The 15,538-nt window shown below is 52.3% G+C and overlaps 8 protein-coding genes across 8 annotated transcripts; 6 read left to right on the top strand and 2 right to left on the bottom strand.

Moving 5' to 3' along the window:
* Positions 1 to 400: 400 nt before the first annotated feature.
* BJX68DRAFT_261600 (NAD(P)-dependent alcohol dehydrogenase) lies at positions 401 to 1,485 on the top strand (the record flags this gene model as incomplete). Its single annotated transcript, XM_071044186.1, has 2 exons — positions 401 to 997; positions 1,057 to 1,485. The coding sequence occupies 2 exons, from the start codon at positions 401 to 403 to the stop codon at positions 1,483 to 1,485; spliced, it is 1,026 nt and encodes a 341-aa protein (XP_070904088.1).
* BJX68DRAFT_113735 (ClpP/crotonase-like domain-containing protein) lies at positions 1,348 to 2,686 on the top strand. Its single transcript, XM_071035951.1, has 2 exons — positions 1,348 to 2,010; positions 2,063 to 2,686. Exons 1-2 carry the CDS (start codon positions 1,673 to 1,675, stop codon positions 2,661 to 2,663), a joined length of 939 nt encoding a protein of 312 aa, XP_070904087.1. The 5' UTR covers positions 1,348 to 1,672; the 3' UTR covers positions 2,664 to 2,686.
* A 45-nt stretch (positions 2,687 to 2,731) lies between these two features.
* Positions 2,732 to 4,018, bottom strand: BJX68DRAFT_261598 (glycoside hydrolase superfamily; the record flags this gene model as incomplete). The annotated part of the gene is made up of 1 exon (XM_071044185.1): positions 2,732 to 4,018. One exon carries the CDS (start codon positions 4,016 to 4,018, stop codon positions 2,732 to 2,734), a length of 1,287 nt encoding a protein of 428 aa, XP_070904086.1.
* Positions 4,019 to 4,198: 180 nt separating this feature from the next.
* BJX68DRAFT_261597 (Zn(II)2Cys6 transcription factor) lies at positions 4,199 to 6,209 on the top strand (the record flags this gene model as incomplete). Its single annotated transcript, XM_071044184.1, has 6 exons — positions 4,199 to 4,439; positions 4,486 to 4,629; positions 4,691 to 4,995; positions 5,049 to 5,757; positions 5,814 to 5,920; positions 5,976 to 6,209. The coding sequence occupies 6 exons, from the start codon at positions 4,199 to 4,201 to the stop codon at positions 6,207 to 6,209; spliced, it is 1,740 nt and encodes a 579-aa protein (XP_070904085.1).
* Positions 6,210 to 6,370: 161 nt separating this feature from the next.
* On the top strand, positions 6,371 to 7,505 carry BJX68DRAFT_261596 (phytanoyl-CoA dioxygenase family protein; the record flags this gene model as incomplete). The annotated part of the gene is made up of 3 exons (XM_071044183.1): positions 6,371 to 7,255; positions 7,314 to 7,406; positions 7,467 to 7,505. The coding sequence occupies 3 exons, from the start codon at positions 6,371 to 6,373 to the stop codon at positions 7,503 to 7,505; spliced, it is 1,017 nt and encodes a 338-aa protein (XP_070904084.1).
* Positions 7,506 to 8,065: 560 nt separating this feature from the next.
* Positions 8,066 to 9,856, bottom strand: BJX68DRAFT_252205 (sugar porter family MFS transporter; the record flags this gene model as incomplete). Its single annotated transcript, XM_071042507.1, has 4 exons — positions 8,066 to 8,158; positions 8,226 to 9,165; positions 9,231 to 9,539; positions 9,594 to 9,856. 4 exons carry the CDS (start codon positions 9,854 to 9,856, stop codon positions 8,066 to 8,068), a joined length of 1,605 nt encoding a protein of 534 aa, XP_070904083.1.
* Positions 9,857 to 13,915: 4,059 nt separating this feature from the next.
* On the top strand, positions 13,916 to 14,766 carry BJX68DRAFT_261594 (uncharacterized protein; the record flags this gene model as incomplete). The annotated part of the gene is made up of 3 exons (XM_071044182.1): positions 13,916 to 14,054; positions 14,179 to 14,333; positions 14,386 to 14,766. 3 exons carry the CDS (start codon positions 13,916 to 13,918, stop codon positions 14,764 to 14,766), a joined length of 675 nt encoding a protein of 224 aa, XP_070904082.1.
* A 17-nt stretch (positions 14,767 to 14,783) lies between these two features.
* BJX68DRAFT_113689 (uncharacterized protein) lies at positions 14,784 to 15,482 on the top strand. The gene has a single exon (XM_071035950.1). It carries the CDS (start codon positions 14,831 to 14,833, stop codon positions 15,320 to 15,322), a length of 492 nt encoding a protein of 163 aa, XP_070904081.1. The 5' UTR covers positions 14,784 to 14,830; the 3' UTR covers positions 15,323 to 15,482.
* Positions 15,483 to 15,538: the final 56 nt, after the last annotated feature.

The following is a 15,538-nucleotide window of genomic DNA, read 5'->3' as shown; positions in this document are numbered from 1 at the left end:
TGACCGTCTCCTTTTCCGTCTTGGCAATTGGCATGTGGGGAAAGAGCGCGGGGAAGAAGGGAACAAATCAACATGATGCTGACAAAGGAATTCTAATGGAAGACTTGCATCAGATTAATGGGGTCGTGAGACTCTGGGGCTCCAGCAGGTGGGTATGCACGATAGAATAAATTCCGATCTACTCGAGATATGGAACAAGCTGCAGGAAGCAACATGTTCAAAAGAAGACGGTCAATGCGTCATCCTGGCTGGTGCCTGGTGAGATGACTCGCCCCGAGCCGCCCCCAAAATCCTCCAAAATCCCTCGAAATTTTCCGGATGGCCACGCCTGGGAGCTGTCGCAACATCAATGAGAATACGAAAAATGGCACCCACAACAGAGCACATTCTCCCACCCACCATGCGTTCCTGGGTACGTACAAGACGTGGTCCTGCCAGCAGTACGCTCCAACTGGCCAGCATCCCCACGCCCGACGTGCCGACGGAGCCCTCGTCGGATGTGCTCGTTCGCGTGTCGCATGTCTCGCTCCAAGTGAGCACCCAGATGATGATGAAGGCAATTCCATCTCTGCCCTTTTCTGGCCCGTGGGTCCCCGAGCTCGAATTGTCTGGACACATCGTGGCCGCGGGCGGCGGAGCCGCGGCCGAGTTGCGCACTCCAGGCACGCCCGTCATTGCCTTTCGGAACCCCCTCGCGGCCATGTTGATGGGTCACGGCGTGCTGGCCGAGTATGTTCGACTCCCCAGTAATAAGGTGTGTCTCATTGACCCTGCAGTGGACATGGCGGCTGCCTCTGGCATCCACTGCTCGGGAAGTGCGGCGCTCAACATGATTCGAACCGCAGGCGTGCGGGAGGGTCATCGTGTGCTGGTAAACGGGGCCAGCGGCTCAGCCGGGTCGCTTCTCGTGCAGTTGTGCAAGATTCGAGGAGCCACGGTCGTTGGTGTCGCCAGTGGTGGGAACGAGGCCATGGTGCGCTCGCTGGGCGCCGACGAGGTGAGCTCACCTTGCAACTTTTAGGATGAAAATATCATGATGGCTAACTGGGCATACAGTTCATTGACTATCGACAACACCTCCCTCTTTCCGCGTATCTTGCGCAAATGTACGGCGATCGGCCGTTCGATTTTATTCTGGACTGTGTCGGCACTCAAGAGCTGTTTGTGCACTCGCCAGATTATCTGAAGCCCGACGGGGGTGTGGTCAACATTGGAATGCTCGAGGGAATTGGAGTGACGGTGTGGAATATGCTCGTCAACAGTTGGCTGCCAACACGCCTGGGAGGAGTGCCACGCCGATACATTGGAATCAGTTCACCCCCGAAGCGTGATGACGCGATCTATCTGGCCCATCTCATCGAGCAGGGCCGCCTGCGGATTCCCGTCGATTCGGTCTTTCCCATGGAGGATGCACTAGGCGCATACGAGCGTATCGCCACCCAACGCGCTCGCGGCAAAGTTGTGATTAGAGTTGGTAGTGAGTAGACATTTGGCGGACGGCTGAAAAAGGGTGTCTTGTACTTTGCACGAGGAGGCGAGTGTTTTTATGGAGGAAGAGGGGCATCAGCCAGGTACCGAGGTTCGCACTCGCCGAGGGTCGATCGGCTCGTGGGCTTGCTTGTCACTTAAGAGCACCATCAGTACATCATATTTTCTCTAGAAACGATCCACCATGGCGAAATCTCTTCCTGCCTCGTACTCTCAGCTGGAGCTGCGTGATGTCCGAGTTTCGCATGTCCCAGAATCCTCCCCAGCTCCAACTCCCGTCATTCTGGTCCACTTGGATCGGCCGCGGCAGAAAAATGCCTTTACACTGAGCATGCAGGAGAGCCTCATTAAACTCTACACACTTCTTGATGTGGATCCTCGAGTCAAGGCCATCGTATTAACCGGCAGCGGATCTGCCTTTTGCGCTGGGATGGATCTGAATATCGGCTTCGGAGCACGAGGCAAGGCGAGCGATCAGCTATCGTTCGGCAAGACCCAGCGCAATCTTGATCACAGAGACAGGTAAGGCTCAAAACCATTAGCAATGCGCCTTGTATGATTGACAATATCGCAGTGGAGGTCAGCTGGCGTTGGCGATCCACAACTGCAGCAAGCCCACCATCGTCGCCATCAATGGCGCCGCAGTCGGCATCGGCATCACCATGTGTCTGCCAGCGACTATTCGCATCGCGTGCAGCCAAGCCAAGGTCGGCTTCGTATTTGCTCGCCGTGGGCTGACCATGGAAGCGTGCTCGGCCTGGTTCTTGCCTCGTCTGATCGGCCTGTCCAAAGCCATGCATCTCGCGGCGACAGGGTCGCTTTACTCGGCGAGTGACCCCCTCCTCCAGGGTTTATTCTCCGAGATTCTCCCTACGCCAGAGGCTACATTACAGCGGGCACTAGAGACTGCACAGGACATTGCCGTAAATACTTCGGTCGTATCCACGAAACTGATGAGGGATATGATGTGTCGCGCGCCCGAGTCGCCCGAGGAGATGCACCTGCTGGACTCTCGAGTAATCAACGCTCGCTATGGCAGCCATGACAATCTTGAGGGTGTCCGAAGTTTCTTTGAGAAGCGTCCCCCAGCGTTCGCAGATACCATGCACGATCACAAGCCCGATTTCCATCCATGGTGGAAGCCTGTCGACGTACGCGGTCCGAGCAAGTTATGAACAAATATGTACATTAACCATGACTCGGTTTTCTATTGACAAGCCCATGACCAAGATCCTTAGACCGTTCAATGCAGTAACGTACTCTTGATCAACGGTTTCTGATACGCCCTCAGCACGGTGTGGTTCCTCCAGTCACTCCAGTCGTGGTTGAGCAGTGCCCACCAGTCATCATGGTCAGCAATGCCCTCGCGCATGTAGTATGACCCGCCCAAGTTCCATTCAAAATGTCCAATCGGCCCTCTGATTCGGTTCGCATCTAGCTCCCGATGATCTCCGGTAAGAAAGTCCTTGAGGCATGACGCGTACACACCCTCGTAGTCGGAGCTATTCTGAGCGAACCCAAACTCGGTGAGGATGACGGGTGCGATATTGCGCGCGGTTGTCGCCGGACTCACATCGAGGGCGTTGAACCCTCGTTTGTAGAGTTCGGATTGGAAGAAAGTACAGTTTGTGATCGAGTTGTCGTAGCTGTGTAGCTCAAAGACAATCTTGTCTGCGTAGTCAAAGTCGCCCAACCTGAAGACTCTTTGATCCTCGGGGGGACTGATGGGTTCGCCAGCGGTAATGGGATTCAGTTCGTGGTCGTAGTTGAGACCCGAGATGATGACGAGGGCATCCGGTGCGGCGGCATTGACAATATTCGCTGCATCGATCATCTCATCATACCACAACGACCACCCGTACGTATCGTTGGCAGGGTTATTGACAATTCGAAGCTCATTGCGGAGCGAGAATGCGGTGGCAGCTGGCCACTTTGCAGCGTAGCGGGCCATGTACTCGAGGCTGCGCTTCCACTTGGCCACGTCAAAGTAGGTGTCGCCAAACCAGCCATTGCCATCACCTGGACTGCAGCACCATTGAGCCTTGGAAACGTGGTTGTTGAAGACCAAATGGAGGTGTTGTTTGGCAAGCTCCGCGGCGACAGCATCCCAAACCTGGAGTCTGGTAGTGTTCTCGGTGAAGTTGGGATTGTGATTGAGTATTTGAGCCACGATATTCGAGGCCAATTGAGGACCAAGGACCTTGGTCATGGTATCCTTGATGGTCACGTCGCCGCCGTTGTCGAGAATGTCATCAACCATCTCGGTGGCCCAGCCCATCCGAACCGAGTTGTACTTGAGTGATTTGATCTTGGCCACGATGTCGGCAATGGAGGAGTACTGTAGACCCTCGGGGATCATGGTTTCACCCTCGCCTGGCCAATTGATCCCGACGTACACAAATGGCGATCCGGTGGCATCCTTGATGATCGGACCTTCGGTATGGAAAGGACTATGGGGCCAAGGGGTGGGATGGCGCGAAGCAGCTGCTTGACTGCACAGCAGGGCTAACAGAATGCCAGAGCTAAGCATGATGATGAGTATGATGAATTCTAACGATAATGTGAGCTGTGATCCAGCTATATGTGTTTCTAGATGGATTCGACGATGCTGACCGATCTACTCCAAATTTGCTGGCTCGGCGTCCACGATGATTGGTGGAATTGAAGGGATGCAGCATGCTGATGGGTGCGCTAATGCAACGGAGATGCGATGAAAAAGGCCAACTTTGCCCGCCTCCAACTCCCCAGACTTTCCCCGCATGCTCTGCGCAGGGTTATCTTTCTCCGCTCCCAGTCTCGATCCCTTGCATTCGCCCACAGCCCCGGATCTTCACCTTCGACCGTTGGAAATGCCGCCCCGATCAAACGCCTGGTGATTTTCCCTTTGCACCACTCGGCTGAAGCTTGGCTAATCAATGTCAGTGATAAATGCCGTCGGTTACACCGGAAATGTCCGTCATGTCCTCAGTTGAGCATCCGCATGCTGACCTCAGGTAGGCGACCTGGCGCGGCCTCAGTGCGGACTTTGTCAGAGAACTGGAGAGCAGTGTCGCAACCCAAGAAAGGGACTTCGTTTCAAGCAAGTCCGCCCCGAGAATACCCCAGTCGCTGCTCCCATCCCGGAGACCATCTTCGGACAGAGTATTCCGCCCTAATCGACTGCCTGTCTAGCTCCAATAGTCTGACGCCGCTTGTGACCTAGTCCGATATATCGACGAAACCGATGAAACCATCCATACCCACCACGCGCGCCGCGTTCCCCGAGCCCCTTCTGCGTTCTCAACTTCCCTGGAGCTTCCGCCAGGGAGTCCAGAACGGTTATCGGAATCAGATGATAGTACAGGCCAAATACCGACAATTATCGACGTATCACCCCCGCCTGAGGCACCAGCGCTTCAGGTGGAGTCCCCTTCGTCTGTAGAAACACCATCGATTCGCTGCTGGTCATTCCAGGGACCGACCGAAGTCCTGCTTCTTGAACACTTCACACAAACCCTTTCTTCATTTGTAAGTGCTCCATCCCGGCTCAGCTGGTGAGCAAAAAACAATAATGTGTGTAGTTTGACATGTGTGATCCTGAACGCCACTTCGCCATTCAAGTCCCCATTCGAGCCCGAAACTACCCCCCGCTGATGGATGCAATCCTGGCCTTGGGTGCTCGGCATATGTGCCTCACTGGCAGGGATGTAGACTCCTACCTGGCGACTGACTATTATCAGAGATGCTTGCGGGTGCTTATCCCAGAGCTGGATCGAGTGCAACCGGACCGCGTGGATGACTTGTTGGCAGCAACCATTATTCTCCGCCTGCATGAAGAACTCGACGGGCCCTTTGGAGACTTTCAGACATATCGGCACTCTATAGGCACGCGTGCTCTCCTACAGAGCCAAGCTATTGATTCCTCATTAGCGTCTGGGCTTCGCCGTGCCGCAGCATGGGCAGGAGTAAGACAAGAGATCTACGCCTCGATCAAGCTGCATCGACCCCCTGCCATGAAGCCATCGGCTGACATGTTAGATCATCTCGGGTCTTTATCTCATGATGGTGCATGGGCAGACCGCGCAGGTAGTCATTGCTTGGATGTGCTGGACTTTTGTTTTGGTGACAATAGTGTGAATGGCGATATGTACGACAAGTTACTCGCCGCTAACGCAGGATGGGAGGCCGAGCGTCCAGCATCCTATGACCCCTTCTGCTTTGATATACGGGCAGACGCTGAGGACGGGGTAGATTTGGGCTGGGACGTCCGATATCATGCAGACTGGCACGGTACCAACCCCAGATTGAACTCAGTAGATCACTCATTTCCTAACATCCGCCTGTAGCGATTGGATGGGCGTACAAGACGCTGGCTCGGATCCTTCTCGTGATTCACAACCCAAGACAACCCCGAGTGGGACTCAATAGGATCTCGGCGTGGGAGAAAGTGTTGGTATGTGCATCCGAATGTACTGGCAGAAGGATACTGACTTGGGTATCATGTCAAGAAAGAGGTGCACTACTCAATCAAGCTGCTATGCTCCATCGCTCGTTGCAGAGCGACAGTCCCAGGGCCCTCACTGATTGCATGCATGGCAGTGTGGCTTGCGGGGGACATGGTTGAAGAAGGGCGGGAACAAAAAGAGGTCCTGGAGTTATTATCAGCAACTGAAGCAGTTCATGGCTGGCCAACCGAAGATATCCGAACAGAGCTTGAGGGCGTGTGGTCAAGCGAGTCGTGAACGTGGCGCGGGGCGGGCGGCGGGCTTTTTATGCCTTTTTCGGACATTTGTCGGCCACGGGGCATCATTAACCAGAGCTGTAACTACATTTAACATTTGTTCGTGTCGCTTCCAATTCTACTAGATACAGAGATCCCCAGACTTTATCCTTGTCCTCCAAAATGCCAATCGCGGTCAGTCCAGAGCAGGAGCTTGCCCTGCATGAAAAGCAGTTCTATGTCAATGATGGACTACTCCCCGCGCATGCCATTGGCGCACTCGAACCTACCACGCTCGACACGCCCTTGGAAGAGATGCAGCGTAGGTATCGAGAGGACGGCTACCTGTTCGTTAAAGGCGTCGTGCCGCGCGAAGACATTCTGAAAGTCCGCCAAAAGTATTTCGAAAAACTCGCCCCCACAGGCTGTCTCGCGCCTGGAACGAAGCCGGTTGAAGGTGTGTTTGATATGAGCCAAAATCGACTCAGCTTCCCCGGTGTCGGCGCTGGGCCAGTCGATACAGATGAGAATGGCGACGTTGCTGGAGCAGACCCGAAAATCGCAAAACTATTCAACGACCTTGCCCTGGAAGCTCATCACGAAGACTGGTACAAGGAGGACCTTTGCCGCCACCCTGCTATACAGGATCTGGTGGCCAAATTGACCGGCTGGGGCGACAACACCTTGAGCATCCGCCGGACGCTATTACGGAATAACATGCCGCACAACACGGCCATTGGAGTCCACTACGATCAGATCTTTCTCCGCCATGGAGAGGACACCTTCGTCACAGCTTGGGTCCCGATTGGCGATATCAGCATCGAGGGTGGAGGATTGATCTATCTCGAAAAGGGGCACGACATTGGCGAGCAGACTGAGAGAGACTTTATGACACGTGCCCGCGCCGCTGGCATGACCGAGCAAGAGACCAAGGATGCCTACAACGCGAATATGCTGGCAGGTGGCCTGCTCGATGTTGGACCTGCTCGCTATGCGGAAAAGTACAACAGACGCTGGCTCCTCACCGCGTATGAAGCTGGCGATGTTGTGTTTCACAATCCTTATGCTGTAGGCTTCCGAGAAATGTTGCGACTTGGAGATGGATCCTTATGCTAATTGTCTTCAGATCCACGCATCATGTATCAACCATGATCCGAATAATGTTATCCGTCTGGGCACAGATCTGCGATACGTCGATTCCAGCCGCCCTTGGGATACCGTAAGTAATACATCGCGGCGGTAGTGGCATTGCTAGAATGAATACGCTGACGCATTTTAGCGGTGGTCGAACATCCTCAAACCTGGCGATGGTCTTTAACGTCCTCGGTGTGTTCCAGGACAGGCACTTGATAGTGACCATCAACTAGTCTACTTGAACTAATGCATTATTTTGACCCGGCAGCAATAGTAGTATGTCGGGCCTGGGTATGTCAAATAGTATTATCACATACGTTGGTGTTTATGATCATGCAGTGTACCTTGTATTCTTTTGTGTTGAACCCACAGATTATTATATTTAAGAGTTACCCAGCAAGGACTAAAACATAGGTATATTATTCTGTTGATTCGCACTCTGCTTGTTACGCCCTTGATGGAATTCCAAGCGAGCCTCGTCACCGACAATGTATATCCGAATTAAATTCTACGCGGCTGTCCTATTCTTAGAATGCGTGTTGGGGCTCTCATAGTTATGCATTGGTCTTAGTACTGAAGAGATAGTGTAACATAAGTGACATGCGCGCTGGCTCTCACCTAATCCCGTACTACATTTATGACAACTGTAACGACTCTGGTACGGCCTATCTAGCCCTCTCCCTCTTCCTATATTGCACTTTGTTTGGACATCTACTCGAGACACCATAGATAGTTACACGACCGCTACGCTGTTTGCGCAGAGCTGGCACCGACCGTGTTGAATACAGTGTCGGTGCTCCGCTTCTCCAGACTCTTACTGACTGGGTTTCGTGCCTCCTACGATAGAAAAGTCAGATAGGGCACAAATGATGGATGGGTCGAGGGAATATTTCGGGAGACTCACAAATATTTCGTCCATTTCTTCCAGGGTTCTGTCCTTGGTCTCGGGGAAGAAAAAGAAGATGAAGACTGCCTCAAAGATATCCCAGAAGACGAAGAAGAGATAGAAGTAATAACTGATGTCAGCGAAAGCCGGGCCAGAGGAGTACTGTATCACCACACTGCTGGCGGCGGAGGCCAGGTTGCCGATTGCAGTGCCCTTGGCCCGTGTAGTCGTCGTCAGGGTCTCGACGATATACATTGTCTGCAGCGGAGTCCACCCAAATGAGAAGACAGCACCAAAGAGAAACACAAATACAATGGTGCCGTAAGCCGCCGTGGTGTTGCCCTCAATGGCGGCCTTTGATGTTCCCGTAATAACGGCAAAGCAGATGGAACAAAACCCAATGGACCACAGAAGTATCGGTCTTCGTCCGATCCTGTCACAGAACTGGGCGCCCAGGATAGAAGCAATAAAGCATATGACCGGGTTAAGACCGTTAATCAAGAGTTGGGTGTCCTCGGATGTTATGCCGGCATTTGCGAGCATGACAGGTAGGTAGTATCCAGTGACCGAGTTCCCACTGAGCTGGCCAAAGCAGGCCATTCCTAGTACACACACAAGTCGGCGGCGTGCGGAGTGAGTGCTGATGAGTTCCTTATAGTCCCACCATTTCTTATCGGACGCATCGCGGCGGATGGTGTGCTGCATCTCCACCATTTGCAGGCGAACAATAGGGTGATCCTCCGAGCCCTCACCATGATACCTTGCTAGAACTGCCCGTGCTTGCTCTATCTTGCCGTGCGCGATGAGCCACCGAGGGGATTCGGGGATAAACCAGACTCCTACTCCCACAATCACCGAGGAACAGAGCTGGAGCCAGATCGGGATCCGGAAGGCGTATGGATTGTCCCATTTTGCACAGCCGTATATGGTCCAGCTTGCAATTATGGACCCGAGCCACCTATGAAGACATTAGCTTTCTAGCGCCTCGCGGCAGATCATATGGGCTATCAGAAGCCAACTCACCACATGCAGTTATATAGGCCGGTTTGAACTCCGCGAAACTTGGGATGAGACATTTCGCTGACGTAGCATGGCGCGCTGACGGAGCAGAAACTGACCCCAAACCCGAGAATAAACCGACCGCCGATGAACATCTGAATATTATGGGCGGGTGCCTGTATACATGTACCGAGGATGATCAGAGCAGCACCGGCGAGCATGCCCGCACGTCGTCCAAGATAATCGTTGATGGGGCCAGTGAAGGGTATGGCTGCCACGGAACCTATATTGTAGACGGCCATAATGAACCCAACCTGCGAACCTGTGGTTCCGCTGCCGCAAAATGAGTATGGTGCATTGGATTGAGCAACAGGGACGGATACGTACGTATTGAAAGTGTCCTGGTAGGAGCTCATGGCATTTAGCCCGCCCATTAAGGAGCCGTCGAAGCCATTTAGGCATCCGCAGAAGTAGGAAATGAGCAGACATCCGTAAAGCCGGAACATGCTCTTGGTCCAGGGACTGCAGCGGATTTCCGCCACTCGCTCAGCAACATCCAACAGCTCATTGGTGTTGCCGACGACTTCGAGGTGGGATGCATCGAGTGAAGACTTTGTGGGCTCGTCACCCTCTTTCAATTGGGAACTCATTGTGAGATAATTTGGAATGACTCGTAATGTTGCTTATCGCGAGAGAGACTCTTGTACAATGAAGGGAGAGAGGGTGATATAAGGATGGTTCTGTCCCCAATATCCTCCCTTTGAAAGTGGCTGATAGGCTGTCCGATTTGCATACTTGGACGAGGCGCGGGGTCCCCGTGGAGTGGAGACTGGTTCAAGGGCCCTGGCATGCTTTCCCCAGACAGGCGCGGACAAAACTTGCCTAATACAAAAGGACCCACTCCACTGCGCACTCCCTTTTCTCGGGGAAGTCGGATGGACAATTCAAGGTTTACTGACACTAACCTCCAACTCTGAAACATGGCGTCATATCGCCGGATATGATAGTGCCGGGACAAGGAAGAGACAATTTCCGACTTTACGCACGGAGCTATGTTAACAGGCGCTTTGGATGACCTCGAGCTTCATGCAGCCACAATTTCTGTTAAAAGTATCCGTTAATGACAGCGGGCGACATGCTCAGGAAGAGCTTAACTATTGTAGACATATCCTGTGGAGTCCTTCTGGATATGGTATGGCGAGAAATGATGCAGTCGGCATTGCTTTATCAAAAAGTCTCCAAGGCGCAGGTCAAACGAGAGAATATTGTCTTCCTGCCCTTGAAATACTGTGAGCGCCCATACTCCTCGAGTGAAGTTTCCAGGTTGAACATGAGTTCTAACCGCCAAGAAGCCATGTCGACAGTTGCAAAGGGGCCAGCCCAGCGCGAGCAGCTGACGTCGCTTCACTCTTGGGTTCTCTCTCAGTCCGTCTCATCCTCTCGGATAGTCTTTGCTGGGGACTCTGCTGGTTGCAACCTCATTTACTTGACACTGCTGCACCTGCACGATACCCAGCCCCGCCCCTACTGCGTCGTTGCCATGTCACCAGGGCTTGACTCGACTGCTACAAATACAGTGGGATCTGAGCACTTGCACACGGATTCCATGTTCGCTTTTGATCTGCTTGTTCCCTTGACGAACGACGCCTCTGTAGAGACTGGAGGGCCTCGAGAATGTCACTAGTAGGGCTACGTCAGACGGGTGATAAAAAGGGTTTTCAGCCTTCACCCGCTGTTCCAACGTGTCGAGGTTCTGCTGTAAAGCTGGTGACGAGCCTCAAAAGGAGCAGTGCTCCCGCATCATCCCTTTAAGGAGTTCGATTTTAGAATCGATAAAGATCTGATGTCCCACCCTCAGTCTGCGGTCCCAACATTCTGTACACAAGCAAGACCGCAGCAGCGAGCCATAATGCGCTGGCCGTGAGCGGGTGGGCGTATTTCACCGGCTCCCTAGCGTGAGGGGCTGCAAGAGACAAGATATTCTCCACAGCCGCAACGTATTTAGAAACGCCCTCAGCTCAGCGAGCCTGAGCCCCACTGGCTTGCCGTTTCTGACCGGATATGCCCTGACCCGAGAGTGCCTCCGTCGCTCGGTCGACAATGTTTTTGAACCAGTTCAGGGCCAAACTAGGTGAAATTTCCAACATCCTGGACTTGTGAAGAGCCATGAAGCGCGCTATCTCAATCATGATGTGGATATTGTACGCGAGGGCGTGAAGGAGCCTTGCTTTTCGTGTGGCCGGAATTCCCACCACCGCTGTATTTGTGGGAGATCCCTAGCGCGCTGGGCTCCTTAGAGTTTCTGGAAGCGCAAGCGATGAACAGCACAATGTATTGACCAGGGTCAAGGCACGCTCGCAGTCCGACCCATTTCAGATGGTGTCTTGCTTCTGCCTAGCACCTTGGGTATATCTGCGTGGGTCGGCAATGAAAAGCCGGCCGTGCAGATTTAAGCAATGCTGCGCGTCCTTGATCAAGCATGTAGTCACGATAGACCAGGCGCTGGGACTATCATTTCCATTTCTCTGTAGCGCCTTGAGACTCTCGAGAGAGGTATGCTTTAAGTAACAACTATTTGTAGGTGTCTGTAACCCAATACTCGTCATCAATGGGCAGAAGAGTCTCAATTTCAGTCAAAACAACCGCTCCTGGCGATCGCACCCAGCTCCCATAGAGCCCACCAAGACCGTCTTCTCTCCTCATTATCGGACCCCTCCTTCATCCCTGACATAGTGGATTCCCTCCAGCCACAGATACCAAAACCGACGAGGTGAATATCGAGTTTGTAAGCGACTCGTACACATACGCCGAGATACCTCCAGCATTTACCGCGCACTCCTGGTAGTATGCTGTGAGAATCATAGCCTGGAATATGCAAAGGGGAGGGGGATTCATCCCCGCATTGAGCTAGAGCCTCGTCGATACCTTGAAGCGCGAGCTCGTGGAAGAATACTGGCGCTGGCACACTGAGCTCAGACTGGTTGGAGGTTTGTTAGGATGAGGTTGGACGGAACCTCGCAGAGAAAGCAAACATTGCCGCAAGAAGTGATTGCAGATCAGACAACTGGCTGATGGCTTCCAGCTTCCTTGAAATGCTGGCAGGTGGAAGAGTGAGAAAGCGGTCATGTTGACCAAGTAGGAGTTGATACTTGGGGCATTAGATGGGGTTTAACTCGGTACGGCCATTTTCTCAAGACTTACAGTTCCTCCCGGACGAGTCCGGTAATCTGCATATTTGCGCATACTTGGTGGAGATTTTGGTGAAACTGGGAAGGCGTACCCTGACGTGCGAATAATGCGAGCTCCTGCCCTCCTATCGAGTCATACAAAGGGTGCACGAGTGAGCATAGTTCCGCGGCCAATAGAAATTCGCCTGTCAAATCAGCTAATGGTGCTACTGGGCCCCGGAGCTTTCTCTGAATATGGAGTCAACATCGCTTTTAAAGAACCAGGTTCGAGATGCAAGTACCTGATCGTCCCCGCTGGAGGATATGCCTTGCAATGAGTGCGGTTCTGTCATACCGATAGCTTAGCTCTCGATTCACCATAGTTGCTGTTATATACTCGACTTAGACCCTTTGAGTGTGCAACCCAGCTTACCTCGTTTTGGTCCTGGTTTGTGCCGTTTCTGATTGTAGGCGCAGTCGTTTTTGGCCTTTGAGCATGGAAGGCATCAAAGCAGAGATCGATTGCTTTGTTTATTCTAACATTAGAGTCATCCTCGCCGGGTTGCAAGGTGCTCGCGCACCATTTCAGCTTTTTCCTGTGTGAATCGCTTAGTGGGAAAAGTGTGTTTGACAATTGCAAAAGTCTAACATGTTAGTGCCAGAGCATTACGTCTCTTCAAATTTCCAAGGACCCATCAGTCCCAATGCCCCTGTTCAAGACTGAACTAATTTGAAGACAAATCTGCTCAGTCGAACAACAATTATGATTGCCCATCGCCTCTCAACTGTAAAGAATGCAGACAACATCGCCGTCATCTCCAATGGAAGTTTGGTCGAACAAGGGACACATGCACAGCTGACTGCCCGGGATATAAACCAAAATTGACGAGTTGCCGGTGTACCCAAACCGGCGAGATTTAAGCAGCGGCTGAAAATGAAGTGCGATTTATGCCGAGTGACTGGATGCCCCACTAGAGTCCCAATGCCCCCGCGTTGGCCGGGCTTCTCTGCGGATCTTCCGAGTTCCAGGGCCCCGGCTGACCTTTATGTATTCTGTCCGATAGGTGATGTTGATGCGGGGTTAGGTCTTTAGTCTGCTTGCTCGAGTCGAACATGTGACTATGCAGACGCTCCAGGCACTCGATAGCCTTGCCCTGCCTGCGAGCAAGTTGTAACTTGAACTCTGAAACGTATTGTGGTTAAAAGATGACGGTAGACTTGGGGAGACAGGTAGAAATAAGTAGCCATGACGACTCACTTCGTCGAACATTGGTAGCTCTGGTCGTAAGAACAGCTTTATAATATAGACTGAGAATCAAAGCACCCTAACCTGTATTTTTTCTTTAAGAAACATTGCAGTGTTGAAAGAAGAGAACAATTCGATGTCAAATACAGGAAAGCGGGAGTAAATTCCGGTACGTTGTCTGACTAAGATGCGCCGCTGATGCCACGAGTTGAGCATTGCAAAGTCTAATGCTCCCGCCTCGGTCGTCTGCACCCACGATTTCCGCTCTCGCGGATGGGAGATCGTACGAGTGCAGTATGCCATCAAACGACGCAGATGATTCAAGGGTTGCCAGTATCATCGTCTGCAACACGGTGGTGCTGGCCCTCGCCTCGATTGGCGCCTGCGGCCGTGTCACAGCCCAGATCTACATGGGCCGCTTTGATCCCGACGATGGTGCGTGCTCCAATCCATGATGACTATGCGTGGCTTACAGGTTGTCTAGCTTTCTTTCTTACTAGTTGGGTAGATTTCAAGCACCAAGGTTTACCCGACCAGGTCCCAGCTAACAACGGTTCAGGTATTCGCGTTTGTGCTATGCTTTACAGCTATGTGGAGTATGTCCATGCTCTCGTCAAGCTCGTTTCTGACATTCTCGTAGTGACTCGTTATGGCTACGGAAGACACTTTGAGCTCATCAAAGACGACACAGAGACAGTGGCTACGTTTCTCAAGGTACATTATGCAGTCCATAAGACTTGTGGAGAGACTGACAGTGAGTAATCAGCTCAATTTTGTCACCGGAATTGCGTATCTCATCTCCTTAACCACGATCAAAATATCATTCTGTCTCCTGTACCTCAAGGTGTTCTCAATAACCCGCCTCCGGTGCGTATACTACCTGCTCATTGGGTTCGTGATATGCGAATTCATAGAGGAATTGTTCGTTTTTATATTCCAATGTTCGCCGGTCAACAAGTATTTTTACCCGGCGACGATTCCGGGCGTCTGCAGAGACCTTTACGTTTTCTACTATGTCTCTTTCGCAATCAAGCTGGTTACCGACGTAGTCCTGTTTCTGTTGCCTATTCCACAGTTGTTGAAGCTTCACGCCCCTATCGGCGTCAAGACAGGTCTGATTGTCATGTTTGGGTTGGGTTTATTGTGAGTTTTTCTCCAAAGCCCTTTTGCTTCTCCTTTTCATTGAATCTGCGCTGAGTTTGCGTTAGGGTATGTGTAACAAGCATTGTCCGGATTGTATATATCAGGCATTTCCAGATAGATTTTACTTGTCAGCCCACCCCATCAATATCGTCCCTACCACACTCTTTTTCCTTTTCTCGTCTCTAATTGTGTATCCAGGGGAGCTCGTCCGCGCCTCAAGCTGGTCATCCGTCGAAGTCTGCACCGCCATCCTGATCGCCTCAATCCCATCCTTGCGAAAACTCCTCGTTTCAGCATACCCTTCCATGCGGCGGATCTTCCATCTCTCCTGCAGCGGCGAGCGAGGAGAAGGTAATAACTCAACACACGTGCGTTCAGACGACCAGGGATACTTTGCTGTTACTGTCGCTCAGCGGCCGGCTACCACTCCAGACTGTTTTCCCCTGCCGTCACCAGGGTTGCCGGAAGAAACTCGCATTGGAATGTTTTCTTTCCCCGGGGGTGTAGCGCCTGTTACTTCGGCGGCTATGGTGCAATGTTCAGACGAGAGCAAGGCCTAATTCGAACCTTATAAAATACTGATACTACATAGGCTTTGTTCCCCATGTCGGGGTGGGTGGCGGTGGGTAGATACACGGCCATAAAGCCAGGTAGGTCCCTATATGCACCTGCGCGGCGTCGGTCGTTGTTGTGGCATGATATGAAATTCCTGCTCACGCGATGTGAATCATGGGCCTCTAATAAAAGAAGGTCAGACGCACAAGCCCGGGAAATCT

This window comes from Aspergillus pseudodeflectus (assembly GCF_044049435.1).
Source record: "Aspergillus pseudodeflectus strain CBS 756.74 chromosome Unknown BJX68scaffold_3, whole genome shotgun sequence".
In the NCBI taxonomy this organism is placed as follows: Eukaryota; Fungi; Ascomycota; class Eurotiomycetes; order Eurotiales; family Aspergillaceae; genus Aspergillus; species Aspergillus pseudodeflectus.
The sequence above is the reverse complement of the archived record's forward strand: the minus strand, read 5'-3'. Positions and strand labels throughout refer to the sequence as shown.